General features: G+C 45.8%; 4 protein-coding genes across 4 annotated transcripts in view; 2 read left to right on the top strand and 2 right to left on the bottom strand.

Annotated features, from left to right (window-relative positions):
* LOC131889010 (uncharacterized) overlaps nucleotides 1-3,737 on the top strand; it is a 4,798-nt gene extending 1,061 nt beyond the window's left edge. The window contains exons 2-5 of the mRNA XM_059237993.1: nucleotides 5-168; nucleotides 236-560; nucleotides 645-987; nucleotides 2,601-3,737. Of these exons, the coding sequence (XP_059093976.1) occupies nucleotides 5-168; nucleotides 236-560; nucleotides 645-987; nucleotides 2,601-2,839 (1,071 nt within the window). The 3' untranslated portion in view covers nucleotides 2,840-3,737. The remainder of the gene's footprint in view (nucleotides 1-4; nucleotides 169-235; nucleotides 561-644; nucleotides 988-2,600) is intronic.
* LOC131887874 (prolyl 4-hydroxylase subunit alpha-2-like) lies at nucleotides 2,859-12,121 on the top strand. The gene is made up of 5 exons (XM_059236594.1): nucleotides 2,859-4,213; nucleotides 8,366-8,564; nucleotides 10,922-11,600; nucleotides 11,696-11,842; nucleotides 11,918-12,121. Exons 1-5 carry the CDS (start codon nucleotides 3,841-3,843, stop codon nucleotides 12,011-12,013), a joined length of 1,494 nt encoding a protein of 497 aa, XP_059092577.1. The 5' UTR covers nucleotides 2,859-3,840; the 3' UTR covers nucleotides 12,014-12,121.
* On the bottom strand, nucleotides 4,206-8,353 carry LOC131887875 (uncharacterized). Its single transcript, XM_059236596.1, has 4 exons — nucleotides 7,700-8,353; nucleotides 6,580-6,720; nucleotides 5,643-5,934; nucleotides 4,206-4,855 (listed from the first exon to the last, which is right to left on the bottom strand). The coding sequence occupies exons 1-4, from the start codon at nucleotides 8,016-8,018 to the stop codon at nucleotides 4,297-4,299; spliced, it is 1,311 nt and encodes a 436-aa protein (XP_059092579.1). The 5' UTR covers nucleotides 8,019-8,353; the 3' UTR covers nucleotides 4,206-4,296.
* A 149-nt stretch (nucleotides 12,122-12,270) lies between the features above and the next one.
* On the bottom strand, nucleotides 12,271-13,857 carry LOC131889009 (TAR DNA-binding protein 43-like). Its single transcript, XM_059237992.1, has 2 exons — nucleotides 13,684-13,857; nucleotides 12,271-13,356 (listed from the first exon to the last, which is right to left on the bottom strand). Exon 2 carries the CDS (start codon nucleotides 13,270-13,272, stop codon nucleotides 12,271-12,273), a length of 1,002 nt encoding a protein of 333 aa, XP_059093975.1. The 5' UTR covers nucleotides 13,273-13,356; nucleotides 13,684-13,857.
* Between the last annotated feature and the right edge of the window lie 424 nt (nucleotides 13,858-14,281).

Genomic DNA, 14,281 nt, shown 5'->3' with positions numbered 1-14,281 from the left:
CGAGCGACACGTGGTCGAAGGCAAGTCCATCCTGGTGTCGCGGGTTCGAAACACACCCTCCGATCAGTCGGCCACCTCCGCCATCAACGCCATCAACTCCACCTCGGCCGCCTCGGGCACCTCGGCCACCTCGGCCACCTCGGCCACCTCGGTGAAGCCACCTCAGAGGTACTCGTGCGACAGAGTTGAACCTCCAGTGTTGGTTGCTAATCCGTCTCGATCCTATTTTCTTTAGGATCAAATCCATGGGTTTCTTGGAGGATATCGTCTTGCCCAATCAGCGCCGCATTTACATTGGTCCCTTGTTAGACGACGTGACACCATCGGATTTGGCTCGGCAATTCGCTCACTTTGGCGTGATTCAGGGCATATCCCGCCTGAGAGGCTCGGGTGCCACCACGTCCCGGATTAGCTACGGGTTCATCGACTTCCAAGAGGTCGTGTCCATTCGTCGGGCCTTTGCCTCTAAAGTGTTTGTCAAAGGGCGGCACGTGAAAGTTGCCTTGTCCCGATTAGCCATGGAAGTGGCATTGAGCGAATCCACCGTCTATTTCTTCGAGGTAAGGCAGGCACGCTGGAACTCTTAAGACTCAGGCGTGGCGCTTGAGGATTGGATCGTTGAGCTCTGCATTTTGCATTGATAGGCTCACGTGTATTGCGACGAATTGCACTTGGAGAACCACTTCTCGCCCTTGGGTAGCATCTACCGTTGTCTCCATTTTCGCCAGTCCACGGGTCAGGCCAGGTCCTTTGGGTTTGTGGATTATTTGGATAAGCACAGTGCCGATCGAGCGTGCCTGAATAAATCTCAATTGATGTATCCGGGACAGTTTGTGCGGGTCTCACGCGCTCTACCGCAAAGGTATCTGTGGGAATTTTTCGCCATTGGTGACACCGAGGCCAATGCCATCATTAAGGAAATGGAGAAAAAAATCCCCACTGAAGGTTCTTGGGGTGGATCCAATCTAAGAGGATTCGTCAACCTAAGTAAGTTCCGGGTCACAGGCTCGGTCCTAAATGATATTCTTTTATCTTTCCCACCTAAACGTTGGACACTTAAGGGAAGCTCCGGTATCAGCACACAAACGTGCCAGCCAATTCCAGCAATGCAAATTTGAGGCTTCAAACTAGTTCTAACGGAGCTGATCTTTCCTCAAAGCAACCTCAAAGCACAGTGAAAGGAGGGGGTCTCCCTTTTAAAAACGTGTCTGAAGCCTAAAATGTGCATCAAACGAGCCTACCAGAGCTTGCCTAAATGTCCCCATATGATTGGTTTTGAGCGCACTATTTTCTCAGGGGAGAACATGTTTGTTGTAGGTGGAATATTTTTGCATGTTTTGTTAAAATTCGAAGCACAGTATACTTGTCCCAATGTTAATTGAATGTTTGTTTTGTTTTTGGTAGTGAGTGGTTTAAAGCCATAGAAATTGTTGTTTGATTTTGCTTTTTCAAAGTTAATCTTAGACTTAAGTATGCCCATAGAACCAAAGCAAAATTAGGAATAGCAAAAGTGTTCAATACGTTCCAGTTTGTTATTTACAAGATATAATGAGGCGAAAATAGAAACACTCTCAGTCTGCTCAGCCTCCATTGAGAACTGTGTGCCAAGGATCTCAGATCTTGTTTTCCAGAGCCTTTGCCAGTTATCTTGACCTCTGGTTCTAGTCGCCTGATCCAATTGTTGCCAAGCACAGAAGTCGAGGTGTGTTGTTGATTTGGGGGCAGTTGACGGAAGGGAAAACAAACGGCTTGGCTCCTGGGACTGGATCGTATGGGTGGATCTCGCCGCCCGGTTAGCCAAGGCAGAAATCACATCGTCGATCTAAATATCTTTCGATGGGCATTGTCCTGTCCGTATTAGATTAGTTCTCTATGTTTGTGGGTGGGCAGTGTGTGGGTGTGTGTTTGGAGGCAGGGAGAAAGGTCAGGGAGGCAAATCGAACCTAGGACCGCTCTTACGCTTGGAATCTGCGCTTACCATTACACACCATATTGTTGGGACAACGGCATCATGGCTTGCTATGGTGGGTACATTCAGCTAGTTATTGTACTCTATGGTTGTGAGATGATTCGTCGACAAATGTATTAAATATTTTATATTTATACTACATAAAGCGCCATCCAACTCGTTAACGGTTTGGTTTGATTTAACAGCCATACAATTATTGAAGAATTTGATTGGTGCCTGAGTACAGCGTGCGTACTTTGGGGACACGTTGGGCATTAGACGCATGAGAATCTTAGTTTTCAAAACCAATCCACCCATTTCCATGAAGCCTCGTCTGGATTTTCGAAGATCATTTTCGTCAGACAGTTTCAATAAAGCAAAGTGTATCCTCACATCGACTTCAGAGTAGTATTCTGTTTTGGATTGGACGCTCAATTGAGGCCACTCTGTGGGCTGGTTTTCCTTTTGATGCATTTATTGCTAAGCTCAAAGGGGGGGTTTATGGTTCTGTGAAAAGGCTGCCAAACACTGATGCATGTACAAAAGTAAGGCCATATATTCATTCCACATTTTGGAGGAAAGCTCACCCACTATACCGTGAAACGAAAATGCATTGGTTGGTGTATTGACATTATTGACGCTCTTATTGCAGAGACTCCCCTCAAGTCTAAACAAGTTCGCATCCCGAGTGTCATGTTGCCGGTCCTGATAGGCGAACGTGGCAAAACCATCGCTGAGATTTGTCGGGACTCGAAAACTCAAATCACCTTGCCCAGACCGGATTCGAATAACCCCAACGTGATCCTTACTCTCAGAGGAACGGAGCCGGATCTCGTGACAGCTCAATATCTCATGCAAAGGATCCTCAAGGCGAAGATGGCTAATCCGTAGTGACAAGTGAGTGAATGCGTGTTCGCGAAAGTTGTCCCATATTTCTTTGAGCACACCCACCAAATCTGTTGAAACCCATGTGAAGTTGCAAGCCAGATTTCTATCTCTGTTCTGATCGTGACAACCTTGGCAATGAATGAGTACCCGGAGAGAAATGTGAATCTCTTGTGAACTGATGTGGCTGGATCGGGGCATTTTCTCCTTTGAAAGTATATGGCCATCACTGCTCGTTGACGAAATGAGAAATCTAAGTGACAAACTGAACCTCACTCAAGCCCGGACCACGCCACAACCGATGAGGTTGTTGCCAATGTCTATCCAGCAAGTGCGCCATGGTTCGTTTACTGTCAACACCATGGGAAACTTAATGAGTCTTCATGGACCTGGTTAGTGCGGTCCAAGCACTTCTACGTATGTGTTTGTGTGTATCATATCAACCGTCCTCGGTTTCCTTGATATTGTGTAGAAACCAAGAAGAAATGCAACCGAACGAAGCCCCCTGTGGCACCAATCCGTTTCCATAGGCTCCTCTAGTGAGTGACTCTTACCATTTACGAGTACACGGACCTCTATCTCTATGTTCGACCAGAGTACGTGTATGTACCTCTGGATGGGTTTCGCGGCCTGCCATATGTGGTTGATGGTCTTCACGTCTTCACAGACACGCCGCACGGAAGAAAGTGTCCGCCGACGTTGTCGATATTGGAGCGCTCTCCCCGAGTTTTCTTCATCTTCTGCTTTTTCTTGTTCTTTGGGAAGCACAAGCACCGAAGAAAGAAGGTTGGTTGAGAATTGCGATGGACAAGCCAGGTGAGTGAACGGACTGTAGTGAAGAGGGAAGGCTCGCTCATCTCTCAGTTCAAGTGCTTTTTGTGCTGAATAAATAACATACCTGCTAGCCTCGACGGCAAAAATATGAACCTCTCATTGGTTAAACTCTTAATTTGAGTTGTCACCCTTTCATTATTAAGACTAATCTGTGATATATCGAGGCTTTGATCATGAGATCCTCCTGGATGGCTCCGATGGTCCTGTGTTTGAGCCTTTGGTTGTTGAGCCGCCAGGCCGATGGGCAGATTTTCTCGTCTATGGGCGAATTGGCCAAAGTGTTCAAAATGGAAGTGGAACTCGTCTCCGTGCTTCAAAGGCATCGAGACACACTCGAAGAATCGCTCAATCAGATCAAAAATTATGCTCAAGAAGTGAAGGCCATGTACGAGAAAGAGGATTGCTGGCCAGTCAAAGAGAAATGCACCGACCAGAACCTGATGGACAAAATCGTGGGCAATCCCATTTACAATTATCAAGTGCTCAAGCGCTTGAACGTCTACTTTAAGAAAGTGGAGGAAGCCACCAAGGCTGTGGATACCAAAAGTAAGTGTATTTATTGTCATTCCAACTGTCTCTCTCCATTCCCGGTGGAGGTAGTCGGACAATCCTGATATACGTAGGTATCACTAGAGATGCGAACTCAGGCTCTTCAGTTTCTCGTGTTGGAGAAGGCTAGAAGGACTGAGGAATCGAAGCGAATCCATAGCATTGGCGGGCATGGGCATCGAGTCAATGGGTCCATTGGCCCCCAGGATGTTCACGCCCATCTCGTCACTCATGTGACCCTCCACCGGGATCTCCAAGGCTTGCGGGATGACCTCTCGATTGGGCATGTTGAGTCGAGCCGCCAGTTCCATGATCCAATCCCGACAACGCTCGTTTAATCCGAGGGCCCGGTTGGACTCGATGCGTTGACAGTGGTATTGAATGTCCGGGACGTTGGTTTGGATTTCACCCAGATTGTAGACGCGAAGGTGGAGAGGTCTCCGGGTTTGGGTGAGGTCACCCTTGGACACGAGCTCGCAGTTGACCCGCGAAACGTCCGAGAGCCGAATGTCGCGCTTGGATTGAGGCGTGCCACTCAACTCGCATAACCACACCGAATCGTCCCGTTGGGTTTTCTTATGGCGAAACTCAATGACCAAAGCCAGGTGGTTTTGCTCTTCCTCGGTCGGGTTGATGGCACTGCAATTGCGAAATGTTTGATCTCAAAATGCTGCACCGAGCCAGAAGATTGTGGATGTTTCGTTAGGGGTCGCAGACGGAGAAGAAAGCAATAAAAAAATTCCTGATTCAAGTGATCGTGCATAGTTACAAATATGATAAATGCCAAACTGTTTCAAATCCGTTGGTTGAAAATGGTCCCTTTTGGTCAGGGTATTAATCATTCCTCAATAAAAAGAACGGATTACAGTAATAATTACTTTGACCAAAAAAAAAGTAATTCGTTACACAAGCGTTATTCACCCAAAAATTACAAAAAAAAACCGCTTAAAAGTATTACGTAAGAGCAGTAAAATTGTTGCAATTTCTCATTCGAACTCGTTCAAGCTCTTAGTTGCAGTCAGAGAAGATTGCTCGATATTCTTCTACAGGAATTGTCTTCTTCAGTGCCGCTAAAAAGAAGAGCTCGGCTAATTCTTTTCAATCTTTGTCTTTGACACATGCATGTACAAAATTAAAAACTTAAATCCCTGCGACTCAGTTATGATGTGTCTCGTTCTAAAGTTCCAATATCAGATTTTGGGCAAAAAAATGGCCAAGTTGGTACATTGGGCTAGCTTGGGCTAGCTCTTGGGCATATTGAATGCTAATTTTGGGATAGAAAGAACGATTTAGGCGATGCGAAATTTTCTCTTCCGTTGTAAGCCCATCATTATCCCTGGAAATCTGTGGATGGCGACAAGGAGTAGCTCTAATTATCAAGCACACCATTTTATTACCAAACTAACAACCATACCATCGAACTCACCTCAAGTTGGATCGACGGTGGGCCAAAAGCTTGACCCCGGCTTTTTGGGTAGCAAACCAGGCCTGGAACTGGTCTCTGGGTACATGCTCGTCGGCCACTCTCAGGCACACCGTGTTCCAAGATTTGTGCTCCTGTTCCACTTGAGCCCCGAGTAAGAACTTGTTGGTTGTGAGCTGTCCCTCTTGTGTGCCTTGATTGTAATGGCAAGTCACGCGTGTGAACCATCCCGCACTGGACAATTGGTCCTCTGGAAACTGGTACAGATGGTTGAACAAGCCAGCCAGGCCCTTGTCTGAAAAGTGCAGCAAGCAAGCAACGAACGAACGCCTCTTTGAGTTTGAGAGCATATGCATTTTTAGATGACTGCTTGCTGACTGTCACCGTTGGCTGCAGGCTTGTTTACGCTGCCATTAGGCCGAGGCTTTTGTAAAAAGTGAAATGGTTTTTTTACGACCTAATGAGATCGGATATTCCAGCCAAGAGCGCTATGACATGTGGGGTACTAGGGACCAAGTAGGTGCTACGTCGAGAAAAGAAATTCCCTGAAGCATTTCTACGTGACTTGATGTCTGCATCTGTTTCCGAAAGCGTCTCGTCCCATTCTGGGAGAACAATTAACGTGTAATTGCGGAATGCTTGGTGGTTCGTGGAAGTGGTTCGATTAAAACAAGAATATGTGTCATCCAAATCACGCGATTGTTTGTCGTTTTCAATCGAATTCTTCAGTGGTTCATTCCTATGACAGGCAAAGGGCCGATTCTCTTCTAATGGTCTGAACGGCTCTTCCAAGATTGAAACTTTTGCAATGGAAGATCGAGGATTGATCGGATATCGATAGCGATGAACTATGTGAAGATGGGAATGTGCGTACCGTAACCATGGTTCCATCCCCAAAATGGTCCCAGGATGAACAACTAATTCTATTTTTTGAAGTTACCTTCTAATTGAACGGGTTTCCCGTTGGTGATTCCAAGCATGAGTGTGTTGCTGTGAGTGTAGAAGTTTCTGGGCCCACTCCAGCCCACGATCAAGTAGTAGTGCGTGTGTCCAATTCGCCACACATGAACACCTGATGAGCCTGGAATAAGTAGAGCGAAAACGCGGACAATCGCAATTTGTCAAACATACTGGCCGTCCGTCTTCGCACTTTGGATGATCACACCCTCTTGTAATTCTGTGAGTTCACTGTTTCTACAGTATACTGTATTGTACATATAAATCTGTCCACCGTGCTGCCAGATGGTTCGTGGTTTGGATGGATGAATAGATGGTGCTGTGGGCCGACTTGCTTTGCACTACTGCCTGATTCCTAGGCATGGATTTGATCCAGCTCAGGTTTCATAACTCTCGTACCTATTGATCGTGTCAAACGATCTTTGAGTTTGTTAGTTCGTTTTTAATCCACAGCACGGATAGCTTGGTCCGGGGATATTTGTAGCCTCAACAAGTTGATGCAGATACAACAAAACATTCATCCCCAGACACTTGAGTTTTGATTATCATCATCAACAATCTCTGGGCCCATCTAAGGCGCTTTTCCAATATGCAATGCAAACTAAACGGCAAAGACATGGATGGTCAACAAAGATGTTTTTCCTCAGTGTAGAAAGCACCTCCTGGTCGTAAAAATTGCCAAATTTAGCAGCCCCTAGTTCGTGGACAACTCTCAGGGTTTTGTAGAAGCGTAAATGCGGGGATATTTCGTCATTGGTTTGACTCCATGGCTCTCTTGACTCTTCAGGATTACACATACATTAAGTAGGAAATGAGGAATATCTAATACAGCGCTACCAATCATTGAGATTTTTGACTAAATGCCCTTGGCTTAATAAGTTATATGGACATAAATGAGACAATTATCGATACAAGCGTATTCACATCGTTTCTATCTGGGGTCATGACCATTCGAAGACCTGATTCAACAGGATTGACAATTGATAAAGAAATGTTGGGATGGAAAGAAGACCAACATGATTCAAGTTGAAGTATTTTATTACTGGACTATAAGGACAGTAAACGGGAGTGCTTGTGATCAAAGCAAACCCATCCAGTCTTACCGGTAGGAATTCGAAAAGAGGTGTTCCGCCCAATGATCACGGTTTTCGTGCGTGAAGCAATCTTCTGACCATTCAGGGGGCATTCTTGGAGCTCCAGATCATTTGAGTTCATGGGGCCCGAGTTGCCGTCATTGTGGTTGTTGTTACCGTTGTTACCGGTGCTGAGAGTCGCGGGGCGGTTGGGATCCACCAAATCAACCTGTCCGTATTGGATGTCGGTCCCGATGTGATTCAATTCTAGATCCGTGGCGTTGGTCAGTTGAATGGCAAAGGCCACAGAATAGTGTTGATAGCGCTCTTGGAGCTCCCTGGGATCCATTTTCACAAGTGGCTGGGATATCTTTCTTCTCACAGGAAAAAAAAAAATTATAGCTCGATTAGCCTTATCTCTCCCTCATTTTCTCTCGCTCCCTTTTTTTCTGTCGTTGTATGTACAGTAGGCGTCGTTCTAGTAACTCAAATTTTGAAAATCCATGCCCTGCCAGGACCTGATTAGAGTAGTTGCGGTTCTCCCTATAGATGGCTCACGAACTCAGTGTGGATTCACTTTTATGTCCAGGTTAACGAGAACGTTGTTTTAGAACGAGAAGGCATTAGCTCAAAGTGAATGCTAATCCTCTTCCTTAGTGACACGCACGAATGGCAAGGTCAAACTTTGTTTTCCAGAAACGCTCCAAGAGTTACGGAAGGTTCGCAACAAGCATGGCGGTCTTCCCACGGAGGCGGATCTTCAGGGGGCGGCCAAGGCTCTCAATCGCTTGCAAGACATGTACAAGTTGAACATCACGGATTTTGCCCGCGGACGAATCTTTGGCTTACAAACAGCGGCCGAGCTATCGGTGAAAGACACCTTTTTCCTTGGACGGTAAATATATCCCACATTCGAAAGATGAACTGAAATCTAAACTGAAATCTAAACAGAACGAGAGGACCTTCAAAAAGTTTCACAACCTGCTCTGCTTCTTAATTCACGCATTTACCGAACAATTGGATGGCAAAAGACGTTCTGTATTTTCCATCACAAAATACTGATATTTCTACCCTTACACTGACTGATGGATGCAAATTTAAATGGCATTGATTAATTGTGAAAAAAATATATATTTTTTTTAAATATTTCTGGCAAGAGAAGAAAGGCACTATCGATTTTCCACCTCATAATTGAATCGAAACTAGGCTTTTTCGATTTTATCCCACACACAATTGGTACTGACACTGTATTTTCGAGAAAAAAAGTCCTGTTGAAGACCATCTCCACAAAAATGTTAACAATTCGCTCTCTTTTCGACGAAACAAGCGATGTGTCATTATTAAAAGATATCTTACGATCTTGGAGCCAATAGTTGGCCTATACGATGAAAAAAAGATTGAAAGTTCAATTGAGGGATCTTGGAAAGAATTGCTTTGATGTGCTCTACTTGCTGATTTCGGAAAATATGTTTCTTTTTGGTAGGCAGTGATACCTCGTTATCTGAACTTCCGGCTATGAGCACAATTTTTATTGGAAACGACGTTTTGCTTCATATAAGACATATACGTAGATCATAAGAACCATTCCAAGATTCAGAATCCGGATACATTACCTATTTGGGGAAAATAAATTGGATTTTTTTCCCCTAAAAATCAATGTTTTTCCTGCAAGAGCCAATGGATCGCTCCCCTGTGTGCATCGGCCAACCTGTCTGCCTTAACATGTCAAGAAAAAACCAAGTTGTCTCATAATAATGATGACTTTCAAACATGCAATAAATAAATCACATCATTTTTTCCAGCCAATCAAAATGTGTAGTATGTATGTTTCCTTCAATTAGAAATATTTTTTTTGAGAAGAACATTGCTTTTTGCACTCAGTAGAATCATCTGCCATTACTGTTGTCACAACCACCATAAAAAGCAGAGTTCGGTTATATGAGCAATAAAGGAAGAATATATTTTCGGGTTCTTTTGTTCTTTTTACGGTCCCTACTTCCGGATTTAGCTGTTTTGGTCAAATCTGTTGACAAAAATAGGCGAGAAAGTACTGGATAAAAATCTGACTGACAAGAACAATGATTTGACAAAAACGGACTTCATTGCTAATACGGCCACGGTCCAACATCATTCAACTGCGATTATCGCATTTATTTTGTTGTATTGCTGACGACAGTATCTCACCTTTTAAAAATGCTCACAATCAGACTAAAGGGACCTTTAATGTTTGTTTCATGACGTATGAAAAAAATGGAACAAAAATAAAAACCTTTTCTCGGACTGAACTTTTGGGATATGAATTGAGAAATGAAGAACGGGGAATGAAAGTGATCAAAATTCTCTCTTTAGAAGCAATGATAAAATGAAACAGGACGAATCAAGTAAATTTGGGCGAAAGGCGGCCATGCTGATTGGTCGTACGGTCCTATCTTTAACCGTTGGGGGTGTACCACGGACTTCTAGAGACGTGGACTTCAAACGAAAGCAAAAGTTTCTTAGCTCCTAAATCGTCGACTTTATTCCAAATAAGCACTTAAAAAAACCATAAAATATGGTTCATTTGATCAACTTGGTCAAATTTGAAGTCAAAACTATGCTTATGGAACTCGGGAGATGTTTGTAAAGTTATGTAGTAAACACTACGTAAAATTCGAATTTTCGGTCTGCTGTTGGTCAGCTACATATAAGCTTTTGACCGCATAACTTTGAAACGAACCACTTTCCAAGCAAATAATATAAAATAACCTACCTTTAATTGAAGATGTCTCCGTTTCTTATTTCATTACTTTTATTGGAAAAGTGGCTCAGAGTTGTTATGACCAAGAGCAAGCCGATTTGGCGGAACACTAATTTGCTCAATGACTGGGTCAAATGTTCCTCTTTCCGCAATTTAGTACAATCTTATCAGACATTTAAGTCAAACGCAGCCGCAAGAAAATTATGAAGTGTTATTTTTCGATAAGTAACACATTTTCATGAACTGCCATGGATGTCAACTGGAACCAACTTAATCCTTTTTGTCTCTAGGTTTAAAAAATGGTCCACATCTAGGATTTTAGTGCCCCCCACTTCGCTCATTATGCCGTGAACTCTTCCCCTTGGTTAAGATACTCGATGACTTATTGATAGCCAATATACGATCGAACGCCGAAACGACGCTGAAATTCGTTTTTCCAGAGTAGTTGAATGGCAAACAAACAGCTTCGAGACCGATAATGAATGAACGACTCATTTTGACGTGTTCGTTTTCAGCTTTGCCATGATGAATGACAATCCCGAGGTTGCTCTTCGGTGGCTGGAAGAGGCCGTTATTCAAGCGGCCTCTGAAGGGAATCATACGTCGCCCGTTAAAGCCGATCGCATCGAGCAAGTCATCAAGCAAGTCGAGAGAAAATTGCCCCCAGGATTCCGAGACATTGCTAGCTTTGAAGGCACGGACGATTTCGAGAACAACGACTTCAACCTCCTAAAGATCCCTGAAAAGACCCGCGACCCGGCCAAGTTCACCACCCTGGACGACGAAATGAACTACAAAGCCTTGTGTCAAGGCCGGACCCTCCTCTCTCGAGTCGAGCAAGCCAAACTGTTGTGCAGCTACTCGACTCTGGCGCACCCCTTCTACCTGATTGGCCCCGTAAAAACCGAGGTTGCGTACAATGATCCCCACAAGATCGTGATCCTACATGAGGTGATTCACGACAACGAGATCGAGGCGATAATCCAAGCCGCCAAACCCAAGATCAACACCGCCACCACGGGTCAGGAGCGCTCGATCTCGGATCTCCGCGTTTCTCGCAACGGATGGTTGCCAGACACCGAGCCGTCTCTGACAGCGCTAAATTACCGAATGAATCTCTTGACTGGCCTTCAGACAGTGCAAGCCTTAGATGCTCACCAGGAGGGTAAAAAAGAGGAATATGAGATGTTTCAGGTAGGATTTGCTGCGTTTGGGTGCGTGGGGTGGGTGTCAATCTGAAAGCGATATTCCCGAACGCCTGGCTTAAAACGATGGTCTAATTTCCACAGGTGGCGAACTACGGGATTGGCGGCCACTATGGCTTTCATCAGGATCCCATGTTTGTATACAAGGAGCCCGACTATCTGGCGAAGCTCGGTCAAGATGACTACGTCACTGGAGATCGAATGGCTACCCTCATGCTCTACCTTTCCGATGTAATAAGCTCTCTCCTGGAGAGGACAATCTTTGGGTGGCCTTTCCCAACTCAAATTCAATTTCTACTTTTTCAGGTCTCGTTGGGTGGAAGAACGGCGTTTCCACGGCTCGGAATCAGCATCGTCCCGAAGAAAGGCTCCGCCGTGTTCTGGTACAAATTTCAAGCGTAGTGGAAGGACGGACATGGCCATGTTGCATGGTGGGTGCCCAGTTCTTTTGGCTCCAAGTGGGTGGCCAATAAATGGGTCGAGAAGCGGCAATATTTTCCATTACCCATGTATTGGTAGCATTAATAACTAAACCAAAATATACGCACAAACGAACACACACATACTGAATCGAGTGTACATATCAATATCCTCCCCAATGGCTATACTTGTCCGCGTACCTGCCCCCGCGATCTCCTCCACTCTCTTCTCGACGCGAGTCATACCCGCCCCCCCGCCCCACCGTCCCCCACCGGAAAAGAGCCGCTCCCACCATAGCCCCCGCCATAACCCCCCCCACCACCACCACCACGACTGTAGCCCCCCCATGAGGAGGAAGCGTTTCCATCAGACCAGGATGAGCGAGCTTCCGGAGCATCCATCTTTTTGCGATTCACGGGCATGCCAATATGGACAGACACGCCTTTAATCACGTGGTCCTTGTTGAGGAGACTCTGAGCCACCCGGGATTCGAGGAATGTCACGAAGGCGAATCCACGGAAGGGCCGAGGCCAGAAGATGTCTGTGATTTCGCCGAATTGCTTGAAGTGGTCTTCAAGATCTTGCTTGCTGAGGCTATCATCGATGCGAGCCACGAATACCTTGTAGATTCCGCCTTCATCTGCGCCCACTTTTTTGTCTTGGGAATCGGGAATCTTTACATCCACCCACCGACCCTGCATCATGTGTCGCGTGAGCATGGACTTTTTCTGCGACTCCATGTCCTTGTAGCGCATGAATCCGTATCCTTTGGAGCTGCCATCCTTGTTGCGCTTGACCGAACACAAGCTGAGGGGGCCGAACTTCTCAAAGAATTCGCGCACTTCCGTCACGTCCATGGAAAAGGGTAAGCCCAACACGATCAGATCGGACGTCTCGTCGCTTTTCTTGTTCTCAGCTTTGGACTCGGCTGCAACCTCACTCGTTTTGAGTCGCTTGGCCGCGGGCTCGTCGTCAGACTTCTTGGGCTTGGTACATATGTAAGTGATGATGCCCCATCCGTCAGGATTGGGCGGTTGAAGCACGCCCTCTTTGCAGCGAACGCCTCGAAATCCACCCGTTTCTTGGTTCTTGAATTTGAGCCCGATGGTGCCGGGGAATTGCGTGATAATGGAGGACAGCAAGAGAGTGCCATCCGGTTCGGTTTGGATCTCCATGGGCTCATCATCCTCGCTCTGACCCTCGTTTTCCACAATCTTGACCCACGCCGCAGCCGCAGTCATACTTGACAGTCAGTCAGTCAGTCAGTCAGTCAGTTGATGCCCAGCGCTGATCAGTGATCACCAATCTCCGTTCACCAACCACCTCTGCAAAGCAACATCGTCAACAGCCATCAATCAACAACACCGCCAAACCCAAAACCAAACCCAAATCAGGCTGCCTGAGCTTCACACTCCAGGAAGGACTCAAACCAAAGGCAGCAGCATCAATGAAATGCATCATGCATGCATGCATACATACAAACACTGGGATGAGTGGACTCAAACATGGAGTGATCCGTCCATTAACCAACATCAAACCCAACGCCACGCAACATTCCCAAGGGACATTCATTTCACCCGCAACAACATCAGCCACAATGATGGCTGCATCATATCTTCTGGGTCGAACCTCTGAAGCGACCAAGTACTAACCTAAAGGGTAATTTGCGAGACAGAACGAGCACAATGATGGAGAATGGTTCTTTTCCAGGATGAACCACTGCTCAAATGCCAATCTAAAATGCCTGTGCTACTAACGACAGTTCACTCAGAGCGATCAGACCGCCACGAAAGGAACAACGATTCCAGGCATCACTCCAGGAGAGAAAGCCTCTGAGCAAGCAGCTCGTGAGATTCAGCTCCGTGCAGCTGAATCTGCCAGGAGTGCCACCAGCCAAGGTGACCAGATGTGCTGTATTAGCAAGGAAATAACAACCGACCAAAAGTCCGAGTCGTTCTCCGGCTTGCTGAGCAGATGAAACACAAATCAAAAACAAAAACACCTCTCAAGGCGCTACAGCAAACACTTGTGTTTCAAAATGACGAGAACAAAAAAACATATTCGTGTTCTCCGCGAGACTCGTCTGTACTATTCTGGACCTACGAACCTTGGTTCATCCATACCTGGCAAAGAAAAGAATATTTCCCCTCAAAATCTGAACTCTCTATGTATGCCCTTCCTTTCTCAGTGGATCCTTTTCAGCACGGACAGTCAGCCAGCCAGCCAGCCGGCTTTTGCTCACTAACACAG

The sequence above is a fragment of the Tigriopus californicus genome, chromosome 10 (genome assembly GCF_007210705.1).
Source record: "Tigriopus californicus strain San Diego chromosome 10, Tcal_SD_v2.1, whole genome shotgun sequence".
Taxonomy (NCBI): Eukaryota; Metazoa; Arthropoda; class Copepoda; order Harpacticoida; family Harpacticidae; genus Tigriopus; species Tigriopus californicus.
The sequence above is the reverse complement of the archived record's forward strand: the minus strand, read 5'-3'. Positions and strand labels throughout refer to the sequence as shown.